The following is an 18,864-nucleotide window of genomic DNA, read 5'->3' as shown; positions in this document are numbered from 1 at the left end:
CCCAGGAACATGCTCTTGATGAATCAAACTCACAACCCTTTGGTCCAAGGGCTGGTGCTCTAACCACTGAGCAACCCATCAGGGCCAGGAGCATGCTATTTAAAAGCACCTGATCAGCCCTGGCTGGTTTGGCTCAGCGGTTAGAGCATCGGCCTGCAGTCCTGAGAGACCCGGGTTCAGTTCCTGCTAAGGGCATGTACCTCGGTTGCAGTTTGTCTGCGGCCCTGGTTGGGTTGTGCGGGTGGCAACCACTCAATGTGTCCCTTTCATGTCGATGTTTCTCTCTCTCTCTCTCCCTCCCTTCCTCCCTCCCACTCTATCTGAACAAAAAATGGAAAAATGTCCTCGGGTGAGGATAAAAAATAAATAAATAAATAGAAAAAAATAAAAGCACCTGATCAATAATACTATTTTTAAAAGAATATATACTGTCCTGGCGAGTTTGGCTCAGTGGTTGGAGCGTTGGCCTGTGGACCAGAGAGTCCCGGGTTTGGTTCCCTCTAGGGGCACGTACCCCAAAAGAAGAATATGTGCATATGGCCCAGGCGGTGTGGCTCAGTAGATTAAATGTTGTCCCACGTACTGAGAGGTCCCAGTTCTATTTCTGGTCAGGGTACATGCTGGGGTTTTGGGCTTGATCCCCAGTAGAGGGTGTGCCGGAGGAAGCTGATTGATGTATCTCACATCGAAGTTTCTATCTCTCCCCCTTCCTCTCTCCCCCAACAAAAATCAATAAAAACATTAAAAAACAAAACAAAACAGTAATTTGGTAGCATTAAGTATATTCATAATGTTGGGTAACTATATCTGTTGATGGCAAAATTGTACCAGAATGTTATCAGCTATTGGACCTGGGTTCAGCAACCTCAGTACTTGAGTTCTGGCTAGGAAAGAATTCAGAGCCAGGGCTCAAACACGAGCAAAAGTGTATTTAGAAGTCACGGAGGTAGAAGAAGTGAGCCATCTGGGCTGTGTGGGCTCAGGGAACAAGTTATTGAGGCAAGAGGGCCCTTGGAGCTTGGGAGAGAGAAGCAAGGGAAAGGCATCTGGGGGTAGAGGGTAGGGAAAGGCACCAGCTTGCTTCATAGAGAAAGCCTAACTGGGTCCTTGTCTGGAGGTCTCAGGGGAGGGTTTTAATCAAAGATTCATCAGCTTTCCAGGTGTGTCCTTTCAGGGTCCTGGTCTCCATTGATTGGTCAGCGCCAGGGCAGGGGGTCATTATTCAATGCATCTGGTCCTGCTGTCAGCCATGGCTGGGTTTTGCTTCTTTTCTGGGCCTGGAGCTGAAACACAACTGAGGCCTAGCTGTATTTCATTCAGATCAGAACCTCATTGTCCTGGGGGCTTAATGCTTAAGGGCTGGTCCCCTTGTTCAGTCCCCTTCTAAGGGTGTCTAACCTGAATAACTAACAAGATGGGGGGGGGGCAGGATAGGGTTTGAACTGCATGCAGCAATATGAAAGGTCAGGAAGTCTAAACCGCATGACCAGCGATATGCTGGGGAAGAAAGGTCACCCTAGGGGCAAGGTCCTTGTTTTGCCCGTTGCTAGGCCCCTGGGGCTTTCTGCCCAGGTGACCTTCTGTACCTGGCCCATACTCCTTATTCTGCTCCTGCCTAACTGCTTGCCACATACCCACTATCTAGTTGCAGAAATTTTTCATCACCCCAAAAGCAGTCACATCCCATTCCCTCCCCCTCCCAGCCCCTGGCAACCAGTAATCAACCTTCTGCCTCTATGAATTTGCCGACTAGACATTTCTTATCAGTAGAGTCTTTTATGACTGGCTTTTCACTCAGCACAACGCTGTCAAGATTCATCCACTGTGTAGCCTGTCAGCAATCCATTCCTTTTTGGTTGTTGAATAATATTTCATTGTTTGGGTCACGTTTTGTCTACTCCTTGGTTGGTGGACATTTGTGTTGTTTCTACCCTTTGGCCGTTGCGAATAGCGCTGTTGTGACATCTGTACTTGCGTTTTTATTTGAACGGCTGTTTTCGGTTCTTTTCATGATACACTTATATACCTAGGGGGTGTGCCTGTTATTTTGTCATCCAAATTTTAAAGGCTTACTTTTTGGGGGGAAACGAATTCAGGAATGGAGGTGGTGGGAAAGAAAAGTTCAGGCGGAGAGAACAGCGCGGTGTGTGTGTGTTGGGGAAGCCTGGGGGCCTCGGGTTGGGGCAGCAAAGGCGGCCAGAGGCCAGAGCTGGGCAAGCGACTGTGTCTGGCCTCCTGGCCCAGGCTGAATGCTGGACGCATTCCTGGTGCACTGAGAAGCTATTGAAAAGGTTTAAAGCTGAAGGGTCACATGATCCGATTAGCGTTCTAGAGAAATTCCTGTGGGACCCACGTGGAGGCCCGGCCGGATGCAGGGGAGACCCAGGCGGCGGTGGGGAGGAGGCGGGGCGCGAGTCCAGGTGAGAGAGGGGCCTGGGCGGGGCCGCCCTGCGCTGGGAACGAGGCTCCGGGCAAGGGGCGGGACCTTGGCGCTGATTGGCTTAGACCTGCGCTACCGATGCCAGTCCCACTGCAACTGCCTCCTCATTGGCTCTCCTGCTTCCCGGGCCGTCTCGTGCACCCAGGGATCACTTCTCGTCACTATTGCCTGGACACCCTCCCACTCCTAACAGACGCTACAGGTCTGGTCCTTGGGGCCTCCCTCGCGGATACTGCTCCAGCCACACCGCCTTTGTTCTTTCTGGACTCATGGCCTTTGCACAGGCCGTTCCCCTTCCCGGAACGCCCTTCTCCTACATTTCCCTCGCTTCTATCTGGCCAAAACAGCCTCCCTGTCACCCTCTGGTCCGCACTCTGCCTTTATTGTCACAGTTGTACTTGCCTCTCCCTCTTTTCTCGTTGGAATATAAACTCCTGGGCGGTGGGGTTTGCTTCGCCTGTTTGCTTAACGGTGCTGCCTTCAGAGAAAGGATGCAGGTGGAGGTGTGGTGGGCGGAAGCCTCGGCCTCCTGAGGTCCCTATGCTTGACTCCATAGCCTGAGGCCATCTCCATGGCAACCCTGGCTCTTCTCCAGGTGCTCAACTCTCCCCGCGGGTCTTGTCCCTGGGGCGGTGCCTGTTTCTAAGGGGGCTGCTCTTGTTTCTCCAAGGCAGGTGGGTTTTTTGTTTTTGTGTTTTTTATCCCCAAAGGGATGAGTCTGGCTCCAGGTTCCTGGGTGTTGTTGGCAGAATGGAGAGGAATATCTCTGACGTTGAGCATCCACAGGATGCATAGATTAAAAGGGTACCATACAAATGCACAATTTAACAAATAATTATAAAATGATCACCAGGTTAAGAAATGGATTGTTGCCCTGGCCAGGTAATTCCATTGGTTAAAGCATTGTCCTCATATGCCAAGGTTTTGGGTTCGATCCCCAGCCAGGGCACATACAATAATCAAGCAATGGATGCATAAATAAGTGGAACAACAAATTGGTGTTTCTCTCTCTCAAGTCAATAAATACAATTTTTTTTAAAAAAAGAAAGAAATCGCCCTGGCCGGTTTGGCTCAGCGGTTGGAGCGTCAGCCTGCGGTACAGAGAGACCCGGGTTCGGTTCCCGCTAAGGGCGCGTACCTCGGTTGCAATTTGTCTCCAGCCCTGGTTGGTCGTGTCGGTGGCAGCCACTCGATGTGTCCCTTCATGTCGATGTTTCTCTCTCTCTCTCTCTCTCTCTCTCTCTCTCTCTCCCCCCGCCCCCCACTCTATCTGAACAAAAAATGGAAAAATGTCCTCCGGTGAGGATAAAAAAATAATAATAATAAAAAAAAATAAAAAAAGAAAGAAATGGAATGTTGGCAGCCACCCCAGAGCCCACAGAAGACTCTAGCGTGTCCCATTCCCAGCTTAACCTTCCCAACCCCACTGTTCTGAGTTTTACGGAAAAAAACGTTTTCCTTGCTTTCCTTACTGGTTTGATACCCACAATGTATCCTAAACAATACAACAGTTTAGCCTTGATTGTTTTTGTACTCTGTGTACCTGGCTTCTTGTGTCTAACTTCTCTGTGACTTTCATGTGTGCAGTTGTGTGAATCTGTACTCATTTGACACACCACCATTTATTTGTCCACTGTATTGTTCATGGATGTCTTAGTCTGTTGGGGTGACTGTAACATACCACCACCAGGTGGCTTGTAAAGAACAGACATGTATGGTTCACAGGATCAAGACTCCACCATGGCCTGGCTGGTGTGGCTCAGTGATTGAGCGTTGATCCAGGCACCAAGAGGTCGCTGGTTCGATTCCCTGTCAGGGCACATGCCCAGGTTATGGGCCAAATCCCCAGTAGGGAGCATGCAGGAGGCAGCTAATCCCTATTCTCTCCCATTGATGTTTCTATCTCTCTCCTTCTCCCTTCCTCTCTCTCTAAAATCAATAAAGGAAAAACAAATTTAATAAAAAAAAGATTCCACCATGCCCTGACTGGTGTGGCTAGTTGGTTGAGCATTGTCCCATGCACTGAGAAGTTGCCACTTTGATTCCTGGTCAGGGCATACGCCAGATTTCCGGCTTGATCCCCAGTAGGGGGCATGCAGGAGGCAGCTGATTGATGTTTCTTTCTCTCCCTCTCTCCCTCTCCCTTTCTCTCTCTCAAATTATATATATATATATATATATATATATATCCATCTCAGGATGGAACTCTTGATCCCATTGCTGATTTTACATATTAAATAAATATATATGTGTATATATATATATATTTAATACTCCACCATAGTCACCTTCTGTGAAGGCCCCTTCCTGGTTCATGGCTAGTGTTTTTTGCTGAGTCCTCACATAGAGGAAGGAGCCAGGGCTCTCTCTGGAGCATCTTCTATAAGGGCACTAATCCCATTCACAAGAGCTCCACCCTCATGGCCCCAGCACCTTCCAGAGGCCCTGCCTCCAAATATCATCATTTAGGCATTTCGATTTCAACATATGAATTTGGGGGGATGCAAACATTCAGACCACAGCCATGGACATTTCACTTCCGAGTTCAGGGCTGTCCATTGGGCCACTGTGAAGATTGTTAGATGTCTCCGGGTGCAGGGGAACATGCGTCCCTCTGGGGCATGTGCCTCTAGGGCAGTGGTTCTCAACCTTCCTACTGCCGTGACCCTTTAATACAGCTCCTCATGTTGTATGAGGGGGCATCTGCATGTGGGTGGCCCCGCCTGGAGAGATGGAGGAGCAGTATCTTGGTTCCTAAGACCATCGGAAATAAGTGTTTTCTGCTGGTCTTAGGCGACCCCTGTGAAAGGGTCATTTGACCCCCAAAGGGGTCGCGACCCACAGGCTGGGAACCTGTGGGTTGAGAACCGCTGCTCTAGGGCAACCCTGTGCGTGGCCGTGGGATTGGTGCATTGCAGACCACGCAGCTTCAGCCTTATTGGTGTGCCAACCTCCCTGGCACCTCAAATCTGCACTCAGGATGGAACTCTTGATCCCACCGCTGCTGCCCAAACTTGTCCCCCTCCAGCTCTCTGGTTTTAATGCACCCACCACCCAACCAGCCCCTCCTGAGTCCTCCCTTTCCATCTTACACACGCACCTGCACATGCACACTCATTCTACCTCCGGAATTCATCCCAAATCTACCTTTTTGTCTCCGTCACTCTGGTCCAGGCCCCCAGGCCTCTCCCCTGGTGGAGTGAGGTCATCTGCTGCTTCCACTCTGCCCCCTATCCAGTTCCTCCTCCACTCAGCTGCCAGAGGGGTCCTCGTAAAGTGCAAGAGTGGTCACATCCCCCCATACTTAGCATCTTGCTCACCATGGCCAGAAAGCACAGTAATGACATGCCTACCTTGGCCCACCAGGCTCTGTGCGGCCTGACCCCGGCTTACCTCCTCACCTTGTCTCATTCCTCCCTCCTCTGGGCTCCCGCCTGCCCTTCCTGGGCCTAACCAGTCATCCTCTGGCTGCTCCCTTCTCACCATTTTGGCCTCAGGTCAAAGGCCACTGCTCAGGAAGCCTCACCACCCCATCTAAGGTGGCTTAGCTTGGCCACTCTTAACATCCTACCTCATTTCCTTCAGAGTGCTCACAACCCTCTGGGATTGCCTAGTTTCTTTATCCCTCTTTGCCACACTGCATCAGCCACACACTAGACTGCCAACTCCGGAGTTGTTTTGTTCAGTTAGGTCCCCAGAGGGGATACAATGCCTGGCAGCCAGAGGGTACTAGGTATGAGTGTGCTCTGAACCCAGGAGACAATTTGAAGGCCCGCCTGTTCTGACTGGTGGATCGTAATCTGAGGTGGGAGGTAGCTTCTAAGGTACTAACTCAGTAGCCTAGAAAGTAGTGTCTAACGGGTAGGGCCTCTCCCTCCCAGAAGGAACTTGCCAGGTGACAGTTTGGTTTTTGGTGGAGTCCTATGGGATTGATGGTTTCAAAAGGGCCTGTCTGTTTCTAGGGGTCATGTCTATATGTGGAGGTGGACCTTGTGTTGAGGGGGTAGGTTTCTATTTGGATGAGACTTAAGCCATCTCTGATTTTAAGGGCCCTGCACTATTTCAAAGACTCCCAAGTCCTTGGAGGGAGGGAGGCTGGCTCTGTCTCTCTCTAGGGGGCCCGTCTTAAGTCAGGGAGGCCGAAATCCCACTCCCTGCAGCCAAGGTTCAGACAGTGAGACGGCATGACTGACAGGACGAGGTTTATTGGGGTCCTAGAGACACTGGGGACTGGGACGAGGGGGTGAGGTTGAGGCTCATGGGGTGGTCCCCCTCGCCAACCCCCTCTTTCCCTTGGGGTTGGGTGGAACACAGAGACAGACAAACTGACAGATATGAAAAGACCAACAGGTGCTGGAGCAGAGTGGGAGAGCTCGGTGGCTACCGCCTCCCACTCAGGTGAGTTCACAGGATGGGGAATGATGAAAAAGAGGGTGTGTGTGTCTGCCCTGTTCACTGTACGGAGGGCACAGCGCAGGCCACAACCTGGGCCAGCCCATTCCAGTGGACAGGAGGGTATGCATCTGGATCAGTCCATCCTACTGGGCGGGGGGATTTCCAACCAGCCTATTCTAGTGTTTGGGGACGGGGAAGATCACTGGGGTTGACCCATTCTGCAGTAGGGGAGGGAGGCCTAATTGGGGAGTGGGTCGAGGGCAGGGGGCATCTACCCTGGTCCTCCTTCGGCATAGGGAATGAAACGGGGGAAAGGCAGATTCTGGCTCTATCCGTTATCTAGGGGCGCCAGTGACTGTGGTGGGTAGCATTTGGAGGGGACCCAGGGGAATTTAGGGGCATGGTTCTCCCCACATTCTCCAGATCAAGGTCATTGGGAATGATGGTTCTCAGGTAGAGGGCAGGCTTCCCTTGGGAGGGGTGCCCATCTTCTATTGGGGCTCCTAAGGTAAGAAGTACTTGTGAAGGCCCATTTCTCTTTCCTAGGTCCCCCCAGCTTAGGGGCCCGTAGATTTGGGGGTGCCCAGCATGAATTCCAGGGAGGCCTCAAGCTCAGGAGTCTCTATAGACTCCCCAGCTCCGGGCCTATGTGGGTTTCTGGTGGCCCCATCTCTCCAGCCAGGGTCCCCTCATCTCAGGGCCCCTGTCTGGATCGGGGCGGTCCCCGGAGGCCCTGAGTCCAGCCCCAGGGGGGAGGCCACGTGGTCAGTCCATGCCCCGGTGCAGCTTCAGGTGCCTGGAGAGGTTGCTGAGCGTAATGAAGCCCTTGCCGCAGATGTGGCAGGGGAAGGGCCGCTCGGTGCCGTGCAGCAGCCGGTGGCGCTTGAGGTAGCACTCGTGGCGGAAGAACTTGCCGCACTCGAGGCACGGGAACGGCTTCTCGCCCGTGTGCACCAGCACGTGCCGTTCCAGGTCCCGCGGTGAGCGGAACAGCTTCTCGCACTCGGAGCAGCCAAAGATCTTCTTGCTGCGGCCCGAGCTGGGGGCGGGCTCCCCGGAGGCGGGCTCCCCCTCGGGGGCCACCGTGGCCACCTCCGCCCCGCCGCCTTCGCCGTGACTGGCTCGCCGGTGCTCCTCCAGAGCCGGCAGGGCCGCGTACAGCGCCCCACAGTGGCCGCAGCCGTAGGTGGCCGGCCCCGAGTGCGCCTCCAGGTGGCTGGCCAGAGCCGCAGCAGATGCGAAGAAGGTCCCGCAGTCGCACTGGTACAGGGTGTCTTCCGATGACGGCTCTGCAGGGGCCGCCGGTGCAGGGGCCTCCCCGCCGCTCTCGGGGAGCAGACCCCCCAGCTCAGGCACCCCGCCCCCCCCACGGCCCAGGAGCAGCCCGCCGTCCCAGGCCGGCCTGGCGTCACCTGCCCCCGCAGTGCCACCCTCTCCAGGGGTCTCGGGCCCTGCATCAGCCCCCGCAACCCAGGCCTGCGCTGGGGGTGCGCCCTGGCCCTGTAGGTCGTGCGTCAGCTTGTGCCGCTCCAGCAGCGCGGGGGCATTGAAGTCGCGCTCGCAGCGCGGGCACTTGAAGGGCTTGACATCGGTGTGTGCAGCCCAATGGGCTGCCAGCTCGCGGCCTTGGTCGAAGCGCCTGGCACAGGCGCCGCACGCGAACGGGGGCAGCGAGGCCGCGGCAGCAGCTGCAGCCTCCGCCAGCCCCCAGCTGCCGGGGCCCACCCCCTCCGGGCCCTCTGCACTGCCAGCCCCTGCACCGCCGCACACCGAGCAGGGCCCTACGTTGCAGCAGACAGAGCAGGGTGCGCTCAGGGCCGGCAGGCCTGGGCCGGGCTGCAGCGGGGACGGGAGCACCCCGCGGTGCTGGCGCTTGAGGTGGCGGCCCAGGCTGGAGCGCGAAGAAAAGCGGAGCTCGCAGACCAGGCAGCAGTAGGGCTTCTCACCAGTGTGGACAACCTGGAGGGCGGGAGGGAGGGCACAGTATCAGGGCTGAGGGTCTAGCCCGCAGGGCAGATTCCTGGACTCCCTGAGGGAGGTGGCCGGATGCCTCCTTCCATGCCTACAAGGCCATGATCTAGCCTCAGTGACATCCCTCTCCTCTGCTTTGGGCCGTGCTGGCATGCCTTCCGTCCCTCCAGCCCGTGGATGACAAGGGGCCACAAACAACTGGGCAAGCCCAGGGAAGGCCTGCGTGGCAGCCTCACAAACTCAGACCTAAAGTAACCACAAAGGATGGTCTGAGACGAAAACTTTTTAACTAAAAGCAGTTAATGGTGGGTAGTCATGCCCTAGGCAAAAACCTTTCCTGAGAAAGGTCTACTTTCAACCTAATTGAGCCTGTTTATTGTCTTTTTGCATCTAAGATAACATGCTTTGGAATGTTGGAAACTTCCTTTTCCGGACCCCTCAGGGCACAACTGATGCACCTGGGTGGAAACCACAAATCCTCATTGTTATTGTTATTGAGTTAATTGTTGACTGTTAACTATCCAGTACCCACCTAGGTAAAAACAGCGTATGTCTATCACTCCACTTTTTTATCCAGTCCCAGAGGCCCCCCTCAATCTATCACCAATGGGTTTCATGTAACTCATTACTATCTTCTCTATTGATTGTAATGTATAGAATATGATGCAAAACTGCCATACTCTGGAGCATTTTCTCAGTCTGTTGAGAATTTACACAATTGTCAATAATTTGGCTCAAATAAACTCACAAAAATTCTCTACAGGTTTGAGTGTTTCTTACATTGACAAGCCTCAGGACCTTTGCATGTGCTGTTCCCGAGGCTAGGGAACGCTTCCTCCCACTGCTCATTTCCAACAAGCCCACCTAGGAGACTGGGACTTCTCAGGCTAAGCACTGAAGATTTGAGCACTGATGGATATGGGTTCAATACCAGCTCTGCTTTCCACTCTCTGTGAAAACTTGGACAAGTTATGGCCTCAACAAACTTTCCCATGTCTTATAGCCTCTAAACCAGTGGATACTGGGCAGAGGGAGAGAAGGGGTAGGAGGTGGCTCTTTTCCTGTAAATGCTCTAGGACCGTCTAGGGCAGAACCATCCAGAACCTTCTGCAGTGATGGAAACATTCTATATCTGTAATGTCCAAAACTGTGACCACTAGCCACATGTGGCTGGCTGTTGAGCATGTGAAATGTGGCTAGGTCGTCAAGCGAGACGGTGCCTTACACAGGTCTCTACTGATACTGACCCTTGTGGTTTATTTAATTGTCCTGGAATAACAGACACGGGTTTTGAGTCTGGAGTCCTGCTGATTTGGTAGTATCTGTCTGGAGAGCTGAGAGGCCTCTGAGACCGGGTAACAGACTGCGGTGCTAGCCTGGCTGGTGTGGCTCAGTGGTTAAGCATTGACCCATGCACCACCAAGAGGCTGCCAGTTCAATTCCAGGTCAGGGCATGTGCCAGGGTTTCAGGCTTGATCCCCAACAGGGGGTGTAAGGGAGGCAGTCAATCAATGTTGATGTTACTCTGTCATCGATGTTTCTATCTCTCTCCCCCGCTCTATAAAAATACATAAATAAATAAGAGAGTGCAGTTCTAGATTAGTCACATCTGCCAGGGGTGTGGAACCCAAAGGAGTGGGGGTGCTGCCCCAGAAAACCCATCCTGACCCCATCCCCAACCTGGATCACTCCACATCCCTCTGTTATTAGCCTTTAGAATACGGCAACCCTCTGTCCTCATGTCTCGATTGCAATCTGACATTTATTAACCTGGTTGTTCAGTGACTGTTACCCTCCACTAGACTCTTGGCTCTGGGAGGCCACAGAAGGAGTGGACTGTTGGTTTTGTCTCTCTCCTTTTCCCCCGAGGAGCCTGTATACTGTAGGTGCTCATTAAATGCTCAGTTGAAGTACAACCTACTAGTGGGCTGGGCTGTGAATGCCACATCAGGTTAAGGATTAGGGGTTTTTAACTGGCGGGGAGGGGAAGTCACAGAGGTTGGATGTGAGGGGGAGAGACAGGAGGTAATAATACCACGTAGAAAGTTGGGGCCACAGCCAGGATGTGAGGTCCAGACCTAAGGCAGATGCCGTGAGACAGAGGAGGGCACAAGTGTGAAAGGCCAGTGATATGTCTGGTTTTACTTAACCTTGTAGGATGAGTGTCTGACCCACAGAACAAAATTCAGCAGAGGAGGTGTTTGTGAATCAGCCCCTGCCTGCCCTTTGCCTTATCTCCTTCTGCTCTGCCCCAGGCTCGCTCCACCCAACTGCACAGTCTCCTTTCTCTCCTTTTTTAAAAAAAATGTTTTTATTGATTTTTTAGAAAGAGAGGGAGAGCAAGATAGAAAGATCTATGTGAGAGAGAAACATTGACTGGTTGCCTCCTGTATGCCCCCTCTGGGGACTGAGCCTGCAACCTGGGCATGAGCCCTGACTGGGAATGGAACCAGGACCCCTCAGTCCACAGGAAGTTGCTCAATCCACTGAGCCTCAACGGCTGGGCTCCCATCTCCTTGTACACCCAAGCTCCTCCCATCTTACGGCTTTTGCAGGTGCTGTTCCCTCTGCCTAGAATGCTGTTTTCCACGGTGGGTTCTGCTCATACGTCAGGTCTCAGCTCAAATATCACTCTGCCCTGCCCTGCCCTGGTGGCCTGCAGCTCCCCTCTTTACTCCTGCACATCAGCTTGCTGAGAATTTAACTTCTCCCTTTCCAGAACATTCTTGCCTGCGTATTTGCTGTCTTGTTGATTGTCTACCTCCGATGGAATGTTAAGTTACCCCAGCGCTCCGGCTTGATTGATTTCCCTTTGGCGACCCCAGTGTTGGAGCAGGGAAAACTCTCAATAGATACTCACTGAATGAAAGAATTAAGTATATACATGGTACATCTGCTTTTTTAAAAACGTCGAAGGAATGATAAACACAACATTGCAGATGCTGGAGTGCAGGGGAAGGGGCGTGTATGGGCAGGAGGATGGGAGAGGAGAGGAGCCTGTAGGTGGGGTAAATATACTATGAATGTTTTCCTTCAATCCGTAAGAGGAAAGGTTTCTGTTGCTCAGAGTGGGGCTGGGCCTCCAAGGGCAAGTCCAGTGCCGGGAGGCAGCCGGGCCGGCCTGCAGGACTCACCTGGTGGTGCAATAGGCCGGTGGAGTCTCGGAACCCTTTGGGGCAGGCGGAGCAGCGGTACGGCCGCTCACCCGTGTGCGAGCGCAGGTGGTTGGCCAAGTTGAAGCTGTGCTTGAAGCCCTTGCCGCAGCGCGGACACGCGTGGGGCTTGAGAGCAGTGTGACGCGCGAAGTGGCGCCGCAGGTCCGAGCGGTAGCGGAAGCTCTTGCCACATTCACTGCAGTGAAACGGGACGCGGGGGGCGGCAGCGGGCGGTGCTGGGGCAGGGACAGGGGGCGCTGGCAGCGGAGCGTCATCCATGGTGGCGTGGCGCGAGGGCAGTAGCGGGTGGGGGCTCTCTGGAGCAGGGGAGACATGAAGGGAAGTTGTGGGAGTCACCTCCCCATTAGGCCTCCCCCATCAGGCTCTGGGAAGTCACACACTGCCACCTGTCCCCTGGGGGCCCTGACCAATAACCTCCAAGCCACTCCCACCACCCGAACCCCGCCCACTGCCTTTAAATCCCGCCCACTTCCCTACAAACCCTTCTGCTGAACATCTGCCAATCTGCCGATGCCTAATCACTCCAAGTAGCCTCTACCCTACAGCGTGTTTTTAAGTCTTCCCCTCTTTATGAAGTCTCCTGCTCCCCTAAGCCCGGCCCACTGTGACCAAGCCACGCCCACGCGTGTTCCGGCCCCTCCCACTCCTTTCAAAGTTCTTCACACAGTTCCAGAAGCCTCTTCCAGTCCTTGCAAGCCACTTCCACTCCCCTGTAGGCTCCTCCCACTGTTCTTTGAAGATGAAAGTCCTGGAACCTTGGATAAAACCAACTGAAACTCTTCACTTTCAAAATACGAATAATAGGAGAGCCTAACTCTGAATATAGCGGTGAAGACTAAACAGAACTGTGGCCAGGCGCGCTGTCTGCTTACTTAGGCCTGTGCACAGCAAGGAGGACTCAACAGGAGTCCTCAACTGTTCTGATTACTTGTCCCCTTAGTGCCTCCGAGTGTTCTCCTTAAGCCCCACGGGTCTTCTCCACTAAGACCCGCCTCCAAAACCCCACTCAATTTGTCCTTAAACTCAGCCTTGAAATAAGCCCCATCCTTTCCAAGACCCCGTCTACCCAACCTGTCACTTTCTCAGCTCCTCTGAGTTCCGCCACAGGCCCTCTAAGTCATTTCACCTGTAGTATAAAGATTTGTTACTTCGACTAAGACCCCACAAATTACACACCTAAATCCCACCCTCTCACTAGGCCCACCACTTTCTCTAAGCCGCACCCCGGGACAAACCCACCCCTTCTACTTTAGAGCTTAGGCCCCTCCCACTCCACACTGAGCCTCAGGTCCCCACTCAGCTCCAACTAGGACCCTTCAACCTCGGGCCCTTCTACCAGGCCCAGAGCCCCGCCCCTTTGTTAAGCCCCACCTCCATGCTTAAGCTCCTCCCGTTTTTACCCACGGCCCTACTCCTCCCACCAAGCCCCGCCCATCTATACTCCAAATCACGCCCTCCGGGCTCCTCCCCGCCGTGGCTCCGCCCCCGTCGCCACTAAGCCCCGCCTTCTCCCCACCCAGTCGCCTGCGGGGCCGGCCCCCCTCCCCAGTCCACTCGAAGACCCAGGCCATTAGAGCCGGCCTTTTGTGCCCCTCCCCCCTGACCCTAAAAGGTGCGGCCCCGGGCACCCGGGGCGGGGGCAGGTCAGGCGGGACCCACGGCCGGGTGAGTCCACCTCGCTCGTACGGCGCGGGGGTTCTGGAGCCCTGGGGCGGCCCCGGGAGGCCGGGAAAGTCAGTGGGCTTTCCTCTTTAATTACTTACACCTCCCTCTGGGCGCCGACATTTTGGGCAGCGGGGGCAGCGTCACTTCCACCCGGGGGGCCCCTCGACTTCCGCTTCGGCTGGCTGCTCCCCCGCACTCCCCCTTTCTCCCGCCTTCTTGGCCTCCCCCCTCCCAGCCGCCCGCCCTTCTCCCTCGCTCCCGTCCCTTTCCCAGCACTAGCAGTTAGAGAAGCCAGGTAGGCGCCATCTTGGGTGAGGGCAGGCAGAGGGGCGGGATTCGGGGTGACCCCGGCGCCATACAGACTAAGGGCAACGAGCTCAGCGTGCGGCTCCTGTCGGCGGTGCCGGCGCTGGCAGGTGATAGCGCAGATGAGGGCAGCTCTGAGCCCGGCCCCTCCTGGGTAGGATGTTAGAGGTGCACCAGGAGAAAAGAGAAATCGGAGTCCGCCGACTGCGATAGCGAGAGAGGAGGACAGAGCAGGTTCCATCTTGTCCTCAGCCCTCCAGGGGGCTTTGAAGCTTATCAGGCGCCATGTTAGTTACGGGAAGGAGCAGCCATTTTCCCGCTCCTCGTCCTTTCGGTACCTGTGTTTATTGAGTCCCCGGCTGGGTGCTTTGTGGGAGGAAAGGCATTGCTACCTGGTTAGGATGTGTTGGTGGGTTACTTCCCGCTCGGGGCAAGCGAGGGCGCCGGGAGTGCAGGCGCTGACGAGAGCGGTCCTTAGGACCCAGTGCATCCCTTTGTTCCCTGCGGGCGCGGGTCGGGTCGGGTCGGGAGGGGGAGTGGGCGGGGCCTCCGGCGTCCGCTCCGAGGGGCGGGGCGGCCTCTCGTGCGCGCGCGCCGCCGAGGGAAAGGGCCCCCTCGCCCCCTCCCCTTCCCACGCGTCGGCCCCGTCGCCCCCCGCACGCGCACACTCGCGAGCCCCGGCGACATGCAAATGAGGTACCCGAGAGGCGGGGGTCCGGGCGGGGGGAGGGGAGGGGAGGCCCGGGGCTGCGCGCTCTCGGAGCGCGCCCCCCACACCTGCTCCTGCGCCCGCGCTCGGTGCGGCGTGCGCTCGCCGACCTCGCGCCCCGTGGAGCCGGCCCGGGCGCGCGCGCGCAGACCCCCTTCCTGGCGGCCCTCGCCGTCCGAGGCCGGGCGCTGCTCATTGGCCGCCCCCACAGGGCCCGCCCCGCGCGCTCGGGGGCCCGCGGGCGCGCGCCTGCTCGTGGACGGGCGAGGGTCGGGGCACCACTTCGGCCCCCCTGGTTGTAGTCCAACCCCCCCCACCCCCCAGGAGCAAACCATGCAATCCTGGAAAAGCGGTTGCCCCGCCTCTGGACCTCCATCTGTGTGCCTGTTCCAAGGGGTCGCAGGGGCACCTGCAGCCCCTGCTCCTAGTGGCATCTGTGCTTCCCCCACACACACTCCGCTTTGTGACACCCCAGTCTCTTGGTCCCAGCTCTGATGATGATGGTGGTGGTGGTGGTGGCGGCGGTAGTTTATTGATTCCTTACTATGTGCCAACGGACAACCCTGGTATATCCATTTCTCAGAGCTGGATTCAAATCCAGGACCAACGCACCCTATGATGTCCCCTCATCCCATGAGTCCCTTTCTTCTTACTCTCTGGTCTGGGCCGTTGTGTCCGAGTGAGATCTGGTTCGAATCTTGGCCCTACCACTTCCTAGCACGGAGCTTGGGCAACTGACTTGGCTTTCCTGTGCCTGGGTTTCCCCATTTGCCAAATGAGGGTGATTGTGACCTTACTCAGAGGGCTAATGTTTCCTAAGTGCTCTGTGTACTGAGCGTTTTACCCGTATCATCCTCATGGCATGTTCCCTGCGAGTAGGTGGAACTCTCCGTCCTATTTTGCAGAAGGCTTAACTGAGGCTAAGAAAAGTGTGCACCTTACCCAAAGCCACACAGAGTGACAGACTCAGGAATCAAACCCAGAACATCTGACTCCGGAGGCTAGATTCCGCTATATTTTCTCACCCACTACTCAGGGTCAAACATCACCTGGGACCAGTCCTACTCTTCTGGTCCTGAAGGCTGGACAAAAACATTTTTGAGGCCTCTCTGGCTCTGGAGTTTCATGGGCTCTCTGCTTTGAGGATCACAATACTGGTCTGTACCCTCAGTTGGACTCTCTCCTCCCTTGAAGATTTTTCTTTATTTTGGCTCAAATTGACCTTGAACTTCGAGATCTTTGGCGTAGGGGTTAGGGAGGCCTGGGGCACACATATTTCTTTTACTCACCAGCATGGCTATAATTGTGCTTCCAGGTGAATATTAGCCATGCCCAGGTTGTGAACCTCAGACAGAGGGATGGGCAAGGTCTTAGGGGACAAGGGCTGCTCCGGGCCTTCCCTGCACTGACGGCTGCCCCCTTTCTCCTCTTAGCCCGGCTCCAGTACCCAGACCCAAGTCCTCCACTGCTCAATGGACACCCCCAGCCCAGACCCGTTGCCTTCGCCTTTGCCCGGGGAGGAAGAGAAACCTCTGGCCATACCTCCTTCTGTTCCCCGGGGCCGCCGGGCTGACCGTCCTGGAGGAGCCACTTCCTCCACTCAGACGCTCAAGGCCAGCCTCCCTCGCAAGCGGGGCCGCCCCCCCAAGTCAGGGCAGGAACCCCCGGTGGTGCAGGGGGTGACAGCCCAGGTGGGCAGCAGTGATGGCAATGACCTCCTGCTGATTGATGATCAGGGTGTGCCCTATACAGTCTCTGAAGGGTCAGCAGCTGATGGGCCTGAGGGCTCTGGCCCTAGGAAGACCCCGCACTTCTGCCCGGTGTGCCTGCGGGCCTTCCCCTACCTCTCGGACCTGGAGCGCCATAGCATCTCGCACTCGGAGCTGAAGCCACACGAGTGCAAGGACTGCGGCAAGACCTTCAAGCGGTCCAGCCACCTGCGGCGACACTGCAATATCCATACAGGCTTGCGGCCCTTCCGCTGCCCACTCTGTCCCCGCCGCTTCCGTGAGGCGGGCGAGCTGGCTCACCACCACCGAGTCCACTCTGGGGAGCGTCCCTACCAGTGCCCGATCTGCCGGATGCGCTTCACAGAGGCCAACTCTCTCCGGCGCCATGCCAAACGCAAGCATCCGGAGGCCATGGGGGAACCCATGTGTCCCCCAGACCCAGGGCCTGAGCCACCATGGGACCACGAGAGCATCCTGGCGACAGAAGGAGCCGAGGAGGAGGAAGAGCCAGAGGGGAAAGAGCTGGCCTGATCCACACCCCCGGCCACCCCTCCCTGGACCAGGTTTAGAGCTGGGGGTTCAGCTGGTGCTGCGCCTGGGTAGGGAGGCTGGGACACCCTTCTGTCTGGTCTTCCTGTTGTGGGAGGGGGTTGCAGGTGAGGACCTAAACTTCTGGGCCCTGCTGCCTTCTGCCACCCTCTGCCGGACTGACAGGCCCTTGGAGGCAGGGGCCATGGAAATAAATCACTGCCTTCTGGCTTCCTGTGTGTTCAGTGATGGTACTAGGGTTGGCCCTCCTCTACTCCTCCTTTCAAGTGCCCTTCTGCTGCTACACTACCCATGGGAGTGTGTGGAATTCGGGGGAACCCCATGTCATGTGCCTCATTAACTTGGTGCTAAAGAAGTGGCTTGGGGGTAGCCTTTGGCCCCTCTCCCACCTCCAGCAGACCCCAAAGCACTCCGCTAAATATCCATTCTAAAACATTGAGCTTTCTGTGCAGACGTGACTCTAGGACATGATTCCAGATTTCTAGAAATTCTATACTCATCACTTTGCCCCATCTCTTTTTCCCGACCGTGTTTGGAAGGAAAAACTGAGTTAATCTGTGCGGGCAAAACTGACAACTTTGCTAGGGCTTAGGTAGGTAAGGGTGGGGCTTAAAGAAGCAGGAGCCAGGGACCTGGCATTGAGGAGTGAGGCTTATTGGGCAGGTAGATGAGAACTATGGGCGTGGTTTAGGGAAGGGCTATATGAACTGAGATGGAGCTTAAATTGGTTTAGGGGCTGCTGCCAGAAAGCGATTTAGAGGGATGGATAGAGTATATCTGAGGGGAGGGCCTTAAGGGGGAAACTAGGGCAAGGTGTCAGGAGGGGTGGGACTGAACTTAAGATGCTGAGGTGGGCATGCCTGCTATTCAGGCCAAGGGAAAGGAGGGGTACCAAAGAGAGGAGTGACTCTGAGGCAAACCCCTGAGAGGGGAATCTTAGCAGGATGGGGGTAGGTCTGAGACGGGCGAGTTTTGCAGAGATATGAGAGGAAGTGTCAAATGGGTGAAGCAGTGGTTCTGACTTCAACCTGCATCAGAATCACCTGCTGGGTATTTTTTTACAGGATTATAGTTGACATACAATATTATATTAGTGTAGGTCTACCACATAGTGACTCGGTATTTTCTATACATTACGAGGTGACCACATTAAGTCTAGTTACCATCTGTCACCATACAGTTATTACAATATTGACTATTCCCTATGCTGTAGAGGACATTACTGTGACTTAATGTATTTTATAATTGGAAGTTTGTACCCCTGGGGTCTCTGACTCAGAACGTCTGGAGCAGGGGGCCTGAGAATTTCCATTTCTAACCATTTCCGGGGTGATGCCGCTGCTGCTGGACTTTGGACGATAATTTGAGAATCACTGATCGAAGTGAGTCCTTTACTAAAGGATTAGAGGCACAAAGATCACATTGAAATTGTGAGAGAGGTGGAGCTTGAATGCTAGGGAGGAGGTGCGGAGATTAAGCGGGGCGTGGCTTGGCCTAGAGCTCTGAGAGGCCTGGTCTAGAGGGGGGTGGGGGGCGGGGCTTAGGGAAAGGTGGCGTTTTAGAGTAGTGTTTTGCAGTTGAGGATGGACAGGAGAAAATGCGTGGAACCAAGGCAAGGAGGACGTATTTTATGACGTCAGGCGGGGTTTATAATTAATCTCTGAAATAATAATCCAGGTGGTGGGCGGGGCTTAAGCGTGAGATTTGCGCTAGGGGCGTGGCATAACCCGATGACCGGAGCGCGTGGGCGGGGCCCCGAGAAGCCGGCGCTCAGGGCGCAGGCGCACTTGCTCAGCTCGCCCACCGGAAGTGGGCTAGTCTTTCCCTGCCTGCGCCCCCGAGCTAGCACGCAGGCGCACTTCCCTCTTCTGGTCGCCGCCGCCGCCGCCGCCTCCACAGCCTCCACAGCCTCCTCTTTCCGCT

General features: G+C 55.4%; 2 protein-coding genes across 8 annotated transcripts; one reads left to right on the top strand and one right to left on the bottom strand.

Annotated features, from left to right (window-relative positions):
* Positions 1 to 6,625: 6,625 nt before the first annotated feature.
* Positions 6,626 to 13,853, bottom strand: FIZ1 (FLT3 interacting zinc finger 1). 2 transcript variants are annotated; one of them, XM_036275623.1, is made up of 3 exons: positions 13,746 to 13,853; positions 11,941 to 12,278; positions 6,626 to 8,794 (listed from the first exon to the last, which is right to left on the bottom strand). In XM_036275623.1, the coding sequence occupies exons 2-3, from the start codon at positions 12,238 to 12,240 to the stop codon at positions 7,601 to 7,603; spliced, it is 1,494 nt and encodes a 497-aa protein (XP_036131516.1). In that variant the 5' UTR covers positions 12,241 to 12,278; positions 13,746 to 13,853; the 3' UTR covers positions 6,626 to 7,600. The 2 variants fall into 2 exon arrangements, with proteins under 2 accessions (XP_036131516.1, XP_036131517.1); XM_036275624.1 differs by lacking the exon at positions 13,746 to 13,853 and adding an exon at positions 12,464 to 12,815.
* Positions 13,537 to 17,500, top strand: ZNF524 (zinc finger protein 524). 6 transcript variants are annotated; one of them, XM_036275625.1, is made up of 3 exons: positions 13,537 to 13,647; positions 15,699 to 15,819; positions 16,096 to 17,500. In XM_036275625.1, exon 3 carries the CDS (start codon positions 16,135 to 16,137, stop codon positions 16,921 to 16,923), a length of 789 nt encoding a protein of 262 aa, XP_036131518.1. In that variant the 5' UTR covers positions 13,537 to 13,647; positions 15,699 to 15,819; positions 16,096 to 16,134; the 3' UTR covers positions 16,924 to 17,500. The 6 variants fall into 6 exon arrangements, with proteins under 6 accessions (XP_036131518.1, XP_036131523.1, XP_036131519.1 ...); XM_036275630.1 differs by lacking the exon at positions 15,699 to 15,819 and having other exon boundaries at positions 13,575 to 13,594; XM_036275626.1 differs by lacking the exon at positions 15,699 to 15,819 and having other exon boundaries at positions 13,609 to 13,647.
* The last annotated feature ends 1,364 nt before the right edge of the window (positions 17,501 to 18,864 follow it).

This window comes from Molossus molossus, unplaced genomic scaffold (assembly GCF_014108415.1).
Source record: "Molossus molossus isolate mMolMol1 unplaced genomic scaffold, mMolMol1.p scaffold_m16_p_21, whole genome shotgun sequence".
Taxonomy (NCBI): domain Eukaryota; kingdom Metazoa; phylum Chordata; class Mammalia; order Chiroptera; family Molossidae; genus Molossus; species Molossus molossus.
This window is presented reverse-complemented; position numbering and strand designations above follow the sequence as displayed.

Excerpts from the sequence above, each read along its gene's own strand:
- ZNF524 (XM_036275625.1), top strand. The coding sequence starts at position 16,135 with ATGGACACCCCCAGCCCAGACCCGTTGCCTTCGCCTTTGCCCGGGGAG.
- FIZ1 (XM_036275623.1), bottom strand. The coding sequence starts at position 12,240 with ATGGATGACGCTCCGCTGCCAGCGCCCCCTGTCCCTGCCCCAGCACCG. Across the intron at positions 8,795-11,940 it reads CCGGCCTATTGCACCACCAG|GTTGTCCACACTGGTGAGAA; the intron begins GTGAGTCCTGCA and ends CCCGCCCTCCAG.